Source organism: Hyla sarda, chromosome 7, assembly GCF_029499605.1.
Source record: "Hyla sarda isolate aHylSar1 chromosome 7, aHylSar1.hap1, whole genome shotgun sequence".
Classification (NCBI taxonomy): Eukaryota; Metazoa; Chordata; class Amphibia; order Anura; family Hylidae; genus Hyla; species Hyla sarda.
Genome location: NC_079195.1, coordinates 22,644,017 through 22,658,162, shown reverse-complemented (window position 1 = coordinate 22,658,162; position 14,146 = coordinate 22,644,017). Strand labels below are relative to the sequence as shown.

General features: G+C 41.0%; 1 protein-coding gene across 2 annotated transcripts in view; it reads left to right on the top strand.

Moving 5' to 3' along the window:
* Positions 1-14,146, top strand: part of SORCS3 (sortilin related VPS10 domain containing receptor 3) — a 680,789-nt gene that overhangs the window by 347,549 nt on the left and 319,094 nt on the right. For both annotated transcript variants that reach the window (XM_056530530.1, XM_056530531.1), the window contains exon 5: positions 8,769-8,842. In XM_056530530.1, the coding sequence (XP_056386505.1) occupies positions 8,769-8,842 (74 nt within the window). The remainder of the gene's footprint in view (positions 1-8,768; positions 8,843-14,146) is intronic.

The following is a 14,146-nucleotide window of genomic DNA, read 5'->3' as shown; positions in this document are numbered from 1 at the left end:
CATTATGGCTCCAGCTGCATCGTGCCCGCTCGCATGTTAGACATCTCCCTGATAAATAGATGGATGATCAGACTTGCACAGTGGGCAAACTCCACAGCACTTTATCTTGAACATCGCTCCGGAGCCAAGAATCGCTCACACAGAAAATTAGTCAGCTGGAAATTGATTGAAATTGCAAATTCTTAGACCCCAAGAGGGGCAAAGCGGCTTAACTCTTTGTGGGGTGCACCGCTGGGCTGCTCCGGGGGTGAGGTATTTACAGCAAATGTAAGCAAACTGTGAATACCCCGCTGCTGGAGAGGCATGCTGTGACTTGTAGTGGATTTTCGCTTGCTCGACTTTCATTTCAAAGGGCAGTTTCATCTAAAAATAAATGATTATATATATATATATATATATATATATATATATATATATCTAGAAGAACTGGATAGTCTGACTTCTACCGGATAAAGTTTTATAAGCTGAGATATTGAAGCAGCGTTGACCGAACTATTGTACCTCCAGCTGTTTCAAAACTACAACTCCCAGCATGCCCGGACAGCCAAAGGCTGTCCGGGCATGCTGGGAGTTGTAGTTTTGCAACAGCTGGAAACACATTGGGGAACACTGTAATAAACGCTTCTGAAAGCAAATTATATTCCAAATAAAGAAAATGTCAAAATATGTTATGTTAATAGTGCTAAAGAGTGCGCAGTCATTGCCATATAATGCTAATATATTACATACAATATCTAGATAGTCACATAAATAGGAAAAGATGCTAAAAAATACTATACAGGGTCAAATAGAGCCATATAGTGCACATATACTACATACAGTGTCTAGTTAGTTATATAGTTACAATAAATGGTACCATACAGTGCCCCTATATTCCATACACTGTCCAGTTACGTACTTATAATACATAGTGCCACACTGTGTCTAAAATTGGGCCATACAGCGCACATATATTACAAACAATGTCTAGTCAGTCAGTTCAATTAGTAAAACAGAGCGTCTTACAATGTTGAATAAGGCCATATAGTGCACATAAAACAGTGTCTAGTTATAATAGCTATAGTAGCTATATCAGTACAATAAATAGTGCCGTACAGTGTGACTTAGGGTCATACAGTGCACATATACTACATACAGTGTCTAGATTGTTATATATGTACAATAAATAGTACCGTACAGTGTCAATTTGGGGCATTCAATGTCCCTGTATTACATACAATGCCTCGCTAGTTACATACATATAATAAATAGTGCCACAATGTGTCACATTCGGGCCATACAGCGCACATATATTACATATAGGGGAAGATTTATCAAAACTTGTGCAGGGGAACAGGGGAGCAGTTGCCCATAGCAACCAGTCAGATTCCAGCTTTCGTTTTTCACAGGCCTAATTTTAAAATGAAAGCAGGAATCTGATTGGTTGCTATGGGCAACTATATTCTCCCCTGTGCCCCTGCAAAAGCTTTGATAAATCTCTCCCATAGTATATAGCTAAATAAATAAGTACAATAAATAGTGTCATAGAGGGAGATTTATCAAAACCTGTTCAGAGAAAAGTTGCTGAGTTGCCCATAGCAACCAATCAGAACGCTGCTTTCATTTTGCAGAGGCCTTTTCAAAAATGAAAGAAGAGATCTGGTTGGTTGCTATGGGCAACTCAGCAACTTTTCCTCTGTACAGGTTTTGATAAATCTCCCCCTACAGTGTAAAATAGGGCCCTATAGTACTTGTATACTACATACAGTGTCTAGATAGTTATATAAGTACAATAAATAGTGTCATTCAGTGTAAAATAGGGCCCTATAGTACTTGTATACTACATACAGTGTCTAGATAGCTATATAAGTACAATAAATAGTGTCATACAGTGTAAAAAAGGGCCCTATAGTGCACTTATACTACATACAGTGTCTAGATAGTTATATAAGTACAATAAATAGCAGTGGCGTTGCTAGGGTTGGTGTCACCCGGTGCGGTAGAAAATGGTGTCACCCCCATACCTCCCCCCCCCCCCCGAGTAAGTTTTTAGCCTGTTGTGACAGACACCACTGTTGTAGCGCATTGTGAGAAATTCCAGTATAATAATCAGATATACCAGTTGCCTCAGAATGGGAAAGTGTTAAAGAAGTTTTCACCATTTAAATATACAGCTCCCAGAATTACTTAAAGGGGTACTCCACTGGAAAATATTTACTTTTATATCAACTGGTGCCAGAAAGTTAAACAGATTTTTAAATTACTTCTATTTAAAATCTTAATCCTTACAGTACTTATAAACTGTTGTATTCTCCACAGGAAGTTGTGTAGTTCTTTCCAGTCTGTCCACAGTGCTCTGTCTGTCCATGTTAGGAACTGTCCAGAGCAGGAGAGGTTTGCAATGGGGATTTGCTCCTACTATGGACAGTTCTTGACATGGACAGAGGTGTCAGCACAGAGCACTGTGGTCAGACAGAAAATAAATAAAAAAAGAAAAGAACTTCCTGTGAATCACGTATACAGCAGCTAATAAGTACTGGAAGGATTAAGATTTTTAAGTAGAAGTAATTTATAAATCTGTTTAACTTTGTAGCACCAGTTGATTAAAAAACATTTTTTCCAGTAGAGTACCCCTTTATGCAGTGGTGAGGTTATGCTGGGAGTTGTAGTTTCACTCATCATAACTGTAGAACTGACAAGTGACTCCAGCTCTGATAGGACGTAGAGAGGAGAATGTACAATGATATCAGTGATTACAGGTGACGTCTTCTCTATAGTGAGGAGAATGTACAACGATATCAGTGACTACAGGTGACGTCTTCTCTATAGTCTTCCCTTATCTAATTCAGATGGTACATACCGCCTGGTCCAGCTAAAACTTCTGTCTGCAGAATGTGACGCCCAGACGTCTCCTCACTATGTCAGCGCATTCTCATCCTCTATATGAAAACAATAATTATAAACCTGCCAGACACTGTATCCTCTAAATATAATACTACTATACACTATACTCTTTGATTATAAACCTTCCATACACCGTACCCACTGAATATAATACTACCACACACTGTACATTCTAAATATAATACCAACATATACTGTACCCTCTGAATATAAATCTGCCACATACTGTACCCCTGAATATAATACCGCCACACACTGTACCCACTAAATATAATACTACCACATACTGTACATTCTGAATATAATACCATCACATACTGTACACTCTGAATATAAATCTGCCACATACTGTACCCCTGAACATAATACCGCCACACACTGTACCCTCTGAATATAATACTACCACACACTGTACATTCTGAATATAATACCATCACATACTGTACACTCTGAATATAAATCTGCCACATACTGTACCCCTGAACATAATACCGCCACACACTGTACCCTCTGAATATACTACCACACACTGTACATTATGAATATAATACCATCACATACTGTACCCTCTGAATATAAATCTACCACATACTGTACCCCTGAATATAATACCGCCACACAGTGTACCCTCTGAATATAATACTACCACACACTGTACATTCTGAATACCAACACATACTGTACACTCAGAATATAAATCTGCCACATACTGTACCCTCTGAATATACCGCCACACACTGTACCCTCTGAATATAAATCTGCCACATACTGTACCCTCTGAATATAAATCTGCCACATACTGTACCCTCTGAATATACCACCACACACTGTGCCCTCTGAATATAAATCTGCCACATACTGTACCCTCTGAATATAAATCTGGTGGTGTTGCTAGTTGATGATGGGGGTGCTAGTACTGGGGAGGTGTTGCTGGAGGATGATGAGGGTGCTACTGGCCATCCCCCCTGGCAGTATCACCCCCATCGTCCATCGGCAGGATCATCCTCCTGGCAGGAGCACCCCCATCATCCACCATCAGGATCTGCTGATGGAGGTGCTGCTGCTGGGGGGGGTTGCTGGTGGATGATGAGGGTGCTACTGCCAGGGGGGGGGGGGGAGCATTAGGTAGGCAGCAGTTCCCCCACTTAAGGTAGGTAGCAGTTCCCCCACATTAGGTAGGTAGCAGTTCTCCACATTAGGTAGGTAGCAGTTCCCCCACATTAGGTAGGTAGCAGTTTCCCCACATTAGGTAGCATAGATTCCCCACATTTGGTACCAGTTACCCCACATTAGGTAGCATAGATTCCCCACATTTGGTACCAGTTTCCCCACATTAAGTAGCACAGATTCCACACATTAGGTAGCACAAATTCCACACATTAGGTAGCACAGATTCCACCTATTAGGTAGAAGTTTCCCCACATTAGGTAGCACAGAATCCCCACATTAGGTAGCAGTTTTCCCACATTATGTAGCAGCCTTCGCACATTAGGTAGCAATTTTCCAACATTAGGTAGCAGTTTCCCCACATTAGGTAGCATAGATTCCCCACATTTGGTAGTAGTTTCCCCCCATTAGGCCGCAGGTTCCCTTGCATGTTCCCCACAATAAGTCAAAGTCTCCCCACATTAGATCGCTGGTTCAAACAACCCCCCCCCCTTCCCCCACACAAAAAAAACACACACACACAACATAGACACACACACACACACACACACAGTCAGAGAGACACACACTCACAGAGAGACACACACAGAGTCACACACACACAGAGTCACACAAAGACAGAGAGTCACACACAGACAGAGAGCCACACACAGACAGAGATTGCGACAGACACACACAGTCACACACACACAGAGACACACACTCACAGACACACAAACAGTCACACACAGACAGTCACACACAGACAGAGAGAGACAGACACTCACTCACCCATCCAGCGCAGCGCTCCTTCTCTCCGGTCGCTCTGCGAGTGACGTCACGTCCTCCTGCGCCGGCCCTGCGGAGGGACGTCGGACCGGCGCAACAGAAGACGTGGGGGCGCAGGCCGCTTCACTGTGCAGGTGACGGGGGGGGGGGGTGCTAGTACATAGACGCAACAAGTGAGGACCGGTGGGAATGCTCTTACAGAGGCAGCGCAAGTGGGGGCCGTGGGGGGCTGCTAGTATGGAGACAGGCAGCGCAACTGAGGACCGGCGGCGTACCTGGTGTCACCCCATCAGGATGGTGTCACCCGGTGCGGGCCGCACCCCCCGCACCCCGGTCGCAACGCCACTGATAAATAGTGTCATACAGTGCAAAATAGAGCCCTTTAGTGCACTTATACTACATACAGTGTCTAGATAGTTATATAAGTACAATAAATAGTGTCATACAGTGAAAAATAGGGCCCTATAGTGCACTTATACTACAAATAGTGTCTAGTTAGTTAACAAGTCCAATAAATAGTGTCATACAGTGTAAAATAGGGCCCTATAGTACACTTATACTACATATTTTGCACTGTATGACACTATTTATTGTACTTATATAACTATCTAGACACTGTGTCTAGATAGTTATATAAGTACAATAAATAGTGTCATACAGTGCACAATATCCCCTATAGTGCCCGTATACTACAAACAGTGTCTAGATAGTTACATGAGTACAATAAATAGTGTCATACAGTGCAAAATAGAGCCCTATAGTGCACTTATACTACATACAGTGTCTAGATAGTTATATAAGTACAATAAATAGTGTCATACAGTGCAAAATATCCCCTATAGTGCCCGTATACTACAAACAGTGTCTAGATAGTTACATGAGTACAATAAATGGTGTCATACAGTGCAAAATAGGGCCATATAGTGTACTTATACTACATAGTGTCTAGTTAGTTAAACAAGTCCAATAAATGGTGTCATACAGTGCAAAATAGGGCCATATAGTGCACTTATACTACGTATCGTGTCTAGATAGTTACAGAAGTACAATAAATAGTGTCATACAGTGCCGAATAGTGCACATATATCACATGAAGAGGGCTATTTATGAAACCTTGTGCAGAGAAACAGTGGTGCAGTTGCCCATAGTAACCAAATTAAAGGCCTTTTTTAGAAATAAAAGCTGTGATCGGATTGGTTGCTATGAGCAACTGCTCCACTGTTTCTCTGTACAAGGTTAAATCTCCCCCACGGGATAGATAGTTATGTAAGTACAATAAATAGTATCATAGTGTAAGAAATATGACCACATAGTATATATATATATATATATATATATATATATATATTACATACAGTCTAAAGCTATCTATATAAGTACAATAAATAGTATAGTTCAGGGTCAAATATGGCCATATAGTGCACATATATCTAGTACAGCCTAAAGCTAACTGTATAAATACAATAAATAGTATCATACAGCATCAAATACATCCGTATAGCACCATATACCTAATACAGTGTCTAGTTAACTGTACAATACGCACTGCCATAAAGTGTGTGTGTATATATATATATATATATATATATATATATATATATTGTCTATCGTTAAATGTTTCCTAAACAGAGAGCCTCCAGCTGTTGCAGAATAACAACTCCCAGCATTGTTTTTTCTATTTTACTATCTATATTTTAAAATAATCCTGAGCAGTTTTCGTTTTCATCACAAGGTGTAGAACTAAACTGAGACTTCCTATAGTGTCTGTAATGATAAGGGGAGGCTTCACTTACAGCAAAAAGTGACACCGGTAGATAGAGAAGACAACAGATGAAGCTCACAGATCAGCCTCACCCTCCCCATGTAGAGAAGGATCTATGTACAGGTCACAGAGCACGTCCAGTAACATTTCCCATTCATGTCAATTGGACAGCTTCAGTAAATTGTTGCTTATGTTCATGGGTCCTGCAGTAAAGCATATCTCTAAATGCTGTAAAAAAAATCAGCTCAGGCAAGATGGCCACCCCCATAATAATGTACAAAAAATGTAAAAAAAAAAATGGCAATAAGAAAATAAAAACAGATAAAAAAAATGATTATCTGGCGCTATCAGTAAAAAGAAAAACAAATCTAGCTGACACATTCCCTTTAAGTGTCATTGATTATATGGGACCCTCTCCTGGCACCATGGTTTATGACAGTGGCCTCTGAACTGTGGCCCTCTAGCTGTTGAAAAATTACAACTCCCAGCATGCCCAGACAGCCGTTGCTGGAGTTGTAGTTTTGCAACAATTGGAGAGCCACAGTTTGAAGACCACTGGTTTATGGTGGCTCCCAGCTGGTACTTAAAGGAGTACTCCGGTGGAATAGTTTTATTTTTTAATTTTTTAAATCAACTGGTGCCAGAAAGTTAAACAGATTTGTGAATTACTTCTATTAAAAAATCTTAATCCTTCCAGTACTTATTAGCTGCTGAATACTACAGAGGAAATTCTTTTCTTTTTGGAACACAGTGCTTTCTGCTGACATCTGCTGACAAATTTTAGGAACTGTCCAGAGCATCATATGTTTTGTATGGGGATTTTCTCCTACTCTGAACAGTTCTTAAAGGGGTATTCCAGGAAAAAACTTTTTTCTTATATATCAACTGGCTTCAGAAAGTTAAACAGATTTGTAAATGACTTCTATTAAAAAATCTTAATCCTTTCAGTACTTATGAACTTCTGAAGTTAAGGTTGTTCTTTTCTGTCTAAGTGCTCTCTGATCTTTAGAAGAGGTTTGCTATGGGGATTTACTTCTAAACTGGGTGGTTCCCAAGACACGTGTAATCAGAGAGCACTTAAACAGAAAAGAACAACTCAACTTCAGCAGCTCATAAGTACTGAAAGGATTAAGATTTTTTAATAGAAGTAATTTACAAATCTGTTTAACTTTCTGGAGCCAGTTGATATATATAAAAAAAGTTTTTTCCTGGATAACCCCTTTAAAATGGACAGAGGTTTCAGCAGAGAGCACTGTGCTCGTGATGTCAGCAGAGAGCTCTGTGTTCCAAAAAGAAAACATTTTTCTCTGTAGTATTCAGTAGCTAATAAGTACTGGAAGGATTAAAGGGAACCAATCATCAGATTTTACCCTATATAACGCTTGGTAAAGCATTATATAGGGTAAAATCTTTATTTTCACCATTCCCGGGGGACGCTCCTTCTCCCAGGGATGGTGAAGATATGAAGTTATAAACTAGTCACCGCCGCCGCCATAAGTAGTCACCTGGGCGGGGAGCTCTTCTCCCCTACTCCCGTTCGGCCGGCAGCGACGCCCCCTCCGCTTGATTGATGGGCCGCGTCATCATTCCGCTCAATCTGAACAGACGGAGCAGAGTGATGATGCGGCCCGTCAATCAAGCGGAGGGGGCGTCGCTGCCTGCAGAAGAACGGGAGTAGGTGAGAAGAGGTCCCCGCCCAGGTGACTACTTACGGCGGCGGCGGTGACTGGTTTATAACTTCATATCTTCACCATCCCTGGGGGCAGGAGCTTCCCCCGGGAATGGTGAAAATAAAGATTTTACCCTATATAATGCTTTACCAAGCGTTATATAGGGTAAAATCTGATGATTGGTTCCCTTTAAGATGTTTTAATAGAAGTAGTTTACAAATCTGTTTAACTTTATAGCACCAGTTGATAAAAAAAAAAAAAAAAAAAGTTTTCCGCCGGAGTACCCCTTTTAAATACATAAATAAGTACTTAAGCTCTTATTTATGTAAATACACTTTATAGCGGCATTGGGGCTTGTGTACAATGTGTACAGTATGTCACTATATGGTGAAATTATATTTGCGTTGTTGCAGTGATATGATATCATGCATCTGAAAATAATCATATCTTCCAGTGTTTAATCATTCCTCAAGATTATTTCCTAATATTGACTTTCTTCCTCTCCTGTCTTCCCGCAGTTATACAGCTCCATGGACTTTGGAAGAAGATGGCATTTAATGCACGAGAGGATAACCCCAAACAGGTTCTACTGGTAGGTTCAGCTTCATGTTAGCATTAAACAGCCAGTCACAACCCTAAATTGTTTTGTTAGGTGATTCTGATAAAATTCTGATCGAGGAAGATTTATCAAAACCTGTCTAGAGGAAAAATTTCTGAGTTGCCCATAGCAACCAATCAGATCGCTTCTTTCATTTTTCACAAGGCCTCTACAAAATGAAAGAAGCAATCTAATTGGTTGCTATGGGCAACTCAGCAGCTTTTCCAGGAAAGTAAAGTTTAACCACAACACTGTAACACCCTGGGACTCAAACCCGCGGTGGTCTCCCATCCACTCCGCTGCCTAGACCATCCTGCTTAGCTTACTGTTTTACATGCTGTGAGATCCCCATAGACCAAATTGGGCCTATTGGTTTCAATGGGCAAAAAAATCATATAGTTAATGCAGTAGTCACAGTTCCCTATACCATTAAAAAAGGGAGGGCTCAATATTCGCGAATATGCATATGCGCAAAAAAACGAATATAACGAATATGCGAATTCGCCGAATATATGACGAATATCCATCCATATATTCACGAAATATTGCAAATTCGAATATGGCCTATGCCGCTCATCACTAATAACTACTATAATACTGTCCTCTATATACAATAATATAACTACTATAATACTGTATAAAAAATGAAGAGATGTCCAGCGCAGGTTTCAAGCAATACGAAATTATTTATTCAGCAGTAACACAACATGATGACAGGTAGGTGACGCGTTTCAGCCACAATCTGCATCCTTAGTCATACTAAGGCCGCAGATTGTGGCTGAAACGCGTCACCTACCTGTCATCATGTTGTGTTACAGCTGAATAAATAATTTCGTATTGCTTGGAACCTGCGCTGGACATCTCTTCATTTTTTATATCGTTACACGAGTTGTGGTTCAGTCTCGTCCGAGACGCAGGAAGGGCGTACGAGTGAGCTGTGCCTGACACTTGGACTTTGTTGCAATACTATAATACTGCTCCTATATACAAGAATATAACTACTATAATACTGCTCCTATATACAAGAATATAACTACTATAATACTGCTCCTATATACAAGAATATAACTACTATAATACTGCTCCTATATACAAGAATAGAACTACTATAATACTGCTCTTATATACAAGAATATAACTACTATAATACTGCTCCTATATACAAGAATATAACTACTATAATACGGCTCCTATATACAAGAATATAACTACTATAATACGGCTCCTATATACAAGAATATAACTATTATAATACTGCTCCTATATACAAGAATATAACTACTATAATACTGCTCCTATATACAAGAATATAACTACTATAATACTGCTCCTATATACAAGAATATAACTACTATAATGTGCTGCAAGTGTAGTGTGATATAGAGTGAGATCTTACCTGCCACCACTGGGTATGCACTGGAGTTAGGAGTGCCCGCAAAGGCAGCCATGTCCATGATTCATCTCTAATCCATGACTCGTGGACAAGTGTGATATTGCCGTGTGACTAATTATTGCCTAGTAGGTATGGGGACTCCTAGTGGTGGGATTTTCAGGGGCCATTTTCTTTATTAAATGCTAGCTGAGTTGCCCGGTTTTTCCCACTTAATATTTGTGGGGGAGAAAAAGCAACAAAGGAGGAAGCTTTTGTCCTCATATCCCATACTCATATCGTGACCCCAAATCCCCTCCTCATATCCCTACCCCAAATCTCCTCTTCATTTCCCTACCCCAAATCTCCCTACCCCATATCCCTACCCCAAATGCTCTTCTCATATTCCAACCTCATATCCTTTTCTCTTATCCCAAACTCATATATTCCCTCCACATATCTCAACCTCATATCCCAACCTCATATCCAGTCCTCATATCCAGTCCTCATATCCTGACCTCATATTCAGTCCTCATATCCTGACCTCATATCCAGTCCTCATATCCCGTCCTCATATCCTGACCTCATATCCCGACCTCATATCCCGTCCTCATATCCCAACCTAATATTTTGTCCTCATATCCCGTCCTCATATCCAGTCCTCATATCCCGTCCTCATATCCTGACCTCATATCCCGTCCTCATATCCCAACGTAATATTTTGTCCTCATATCCCGTCCTCATAGCCCGACCTCATATCCCATCCTTATATCCCATCCTCTTATCCCGACCTCATGTGCCAACCTAATATTTTGTCCTCATATCCCTTCCTCATTGCCCGACCTCATATCCCAACCTCATATCCCGTCCTCATATTCCGTCCATATATCCCATCCTTATATCTCGTCCTCATATCCCATATTTTGTCCTTATATCCCATCCTCATATTTTGTTCTCTCATCCCCTCCTTATATCCTGACCTCATATCCCGTCCTCATATCCTGTCCTCATATTTTGTCCTCTTATTCCGACCTTATATCCCGTCCTCATATTTTGTCCTCTTATCCCATCCTCATATCCCGACCTCATATCCCGACCCCATATCCCGTTCTCATATCCCATCCTCATATCCTGACCTCATATCCCGACCACATATCTTTTCTCATATCCCAACCTAATATCCCGACCCCATATCCCGACCTCATATCCTGACCTCATATCCCGACCACATATCTTTCCTCATATCCCAACCTAATATTTAGTCCTTATATCCTGTCCTCATATCCCAACCTAATATTTCGTCCTCATACCCCGTCCTCATATTTTGTCCTCTTATCCCCTCCTCATATCCCGACCTCATATCCCGACTTCATATCCCGTCCTCATATCCCGACCTCATATCCTGTCCTCCTATCAAATCCTCGTTTCTAATCCTCATATCCCAACCTCAGGTGTGGCTGAGTTGTGATGAAGATTTTGTAAGCCGAAAATAGAAGGGGGAGTGGCTTTGTGGGAGTGGGCGTGTTTTGCAAGCCATACCAAAACGGGTGGAAAATACAAGGGGTGTGGCTTAAACTGGGGGTGTGGCTCTGGAAGATGGAGTGTGGCATGCGGGGAGGTTGTGGCTTTTAAACCGGACTGACACATTCACCAGGAGTTGCAGAGCGGAGCTTGTGGAGTAAGGCACCAGAAGTCCCATATACTTGCATGGGACTTGAAACAAAAACCCCATCCTTCACATATGGCGGCAGTTTAGGGGGGAATTTAACCCTCCTATATTTTTCTTTGACATATAAGTAACATGTGACCAAGTATTATCAGAATATCTCCAGCCGTACAGAAGTTATGCTGGAACATACATTTCCCATAGATTTGCATGGGACTTTAAATAAAAACCCCAATTCTCACAAATGAGGATGGGTAAGGGTTAAATTACCTATCCTATGTTTGTTGTTGACCTATAAGTAACATGTGTAACAAGTTTCATGTTAATATCTTTAGCAGTTTGGAAGTGATGCTGGAACATACACACATACACACACACACACACACACACATACACACACACACACATACATACATACATATACTAGCTGAGTACCCGGCGTTGCCCGGTTTTTCCTTCCTAATCCTTGTTGGGGAGGAAAATAAACAAAGGAGGAAGCTTTTGACTTCATATCCCGTCCTCATATATTGTTGTCATATCCCAACCCCATATCCTGTCCTCATATCCTGACCTCCTATCCCATCATCATATCCCAACCTCATATCCCATCCTCACATCTCGTCCTCATATCCCGACCTCCTATCCCGAACTCTTATCCCATCCTCTTATCCCATCCTCCTATCCTGACCTCCTATCCCATCCTACTATCCTGACCTCCTATCCCGACTTCCTATCTCGACCTCCTATCCCGTCCTCCTATCCCATCCTCCTATCTCAACCCCCTATCCCGTCCTCCTATCTCCACCTCTTATCCCAACCTCCTATCCTGTCCTCCTATCTCAACCTCCTATCCCGATCTCCTATCTCGTCCTCCTATCCAGTCCTCCTATCTCCACCTCATATCCGGTTCTCATATCACGACCTCCTAAGGCTGGGTTCACACCACGTTTTGTTAAATACGGTTCCCGTATACGGCTGGGAGGAGGGGGGCGGGGCTTAATCGCTTAGTTTTCGGCCGTATGCGGTTTCCCTACCGCAGGCAAAAACGTGGTCGACCGCGTTTTTGCCTACAATCTGGAAACCGCATACGGCCGAAAACGAAGCCGACCAAAGGCTGCGGTTCACTCCGGTTGGCTCATAGACATACATTAAATACGGTTCCCGAATACGGCTGAGTGCGGGCGCCGCGATTAAGCCCCTCCCCCTCCTCCCAACCGTATACGGGAACCGTATTTAACAAAACGTGGTGTGAACCCAGCCTAACTCGACCTCCTATCCAGACCATTCCGTCCTCCTATCTTGACCTCCTATCCCGACCTTCCATCCCGTCCTTCCATCCCATCCTCATATCCCGACCTGTAATATGTGTACCAGGTATTGAAATATCTCCAGCCGTACGGAAGTTATGTGAGAACATACATTTCCCATTGATTTGCATGGGACATTAAACAAAACCCCCGACCCTCACAAATGGGGGTAGTTAAGGGTTAAATTAACTATCCTATATTTTAAGTGGACATATAAGTAACACGTGACAAAGTATTATCGAAATATCTCCAGCCGTTTGAAAGTTCTGCTGTAACATATATTTCCCATAAACTTGTATAGGACTTTAAACATAAACCCCGCCCCTGGCAAATGGGGGTAAGTAAGGGTTAAATCACCTATCCTATGTTTGTTGTTGACATATAAGTAATATGTGTTCCAAGTTTCATGTTAATATCTTTAGCCGTTTGGAAGTTTTTGTGGAACATACATACATACACACATACACACACACACGTTGAGTATTATATATATATATATATATATATATATATATATATATATATATATAGATAAATTACATACATACATGTATACATATACCAATTCCTACACACATACATACATATCTACACACACATACATACATACACACATACATATATATATATATATATAGATAAATTACATACATACATGTATGCATATACCAATTCCTACACACATACATACATATCTACACACACACATACATACATACACACATACATACACATACATACATACATACACACATATACACATACACATACATACATACATACATACACACATATATATTCACATACATACACACATATATACACATACACACACATATATACAGTACATACATACATGTATACATATACCAATTCATACACACATACATACACACATATACACACATACATATACCAATTCATACATACACACACACACACATACATACACACAT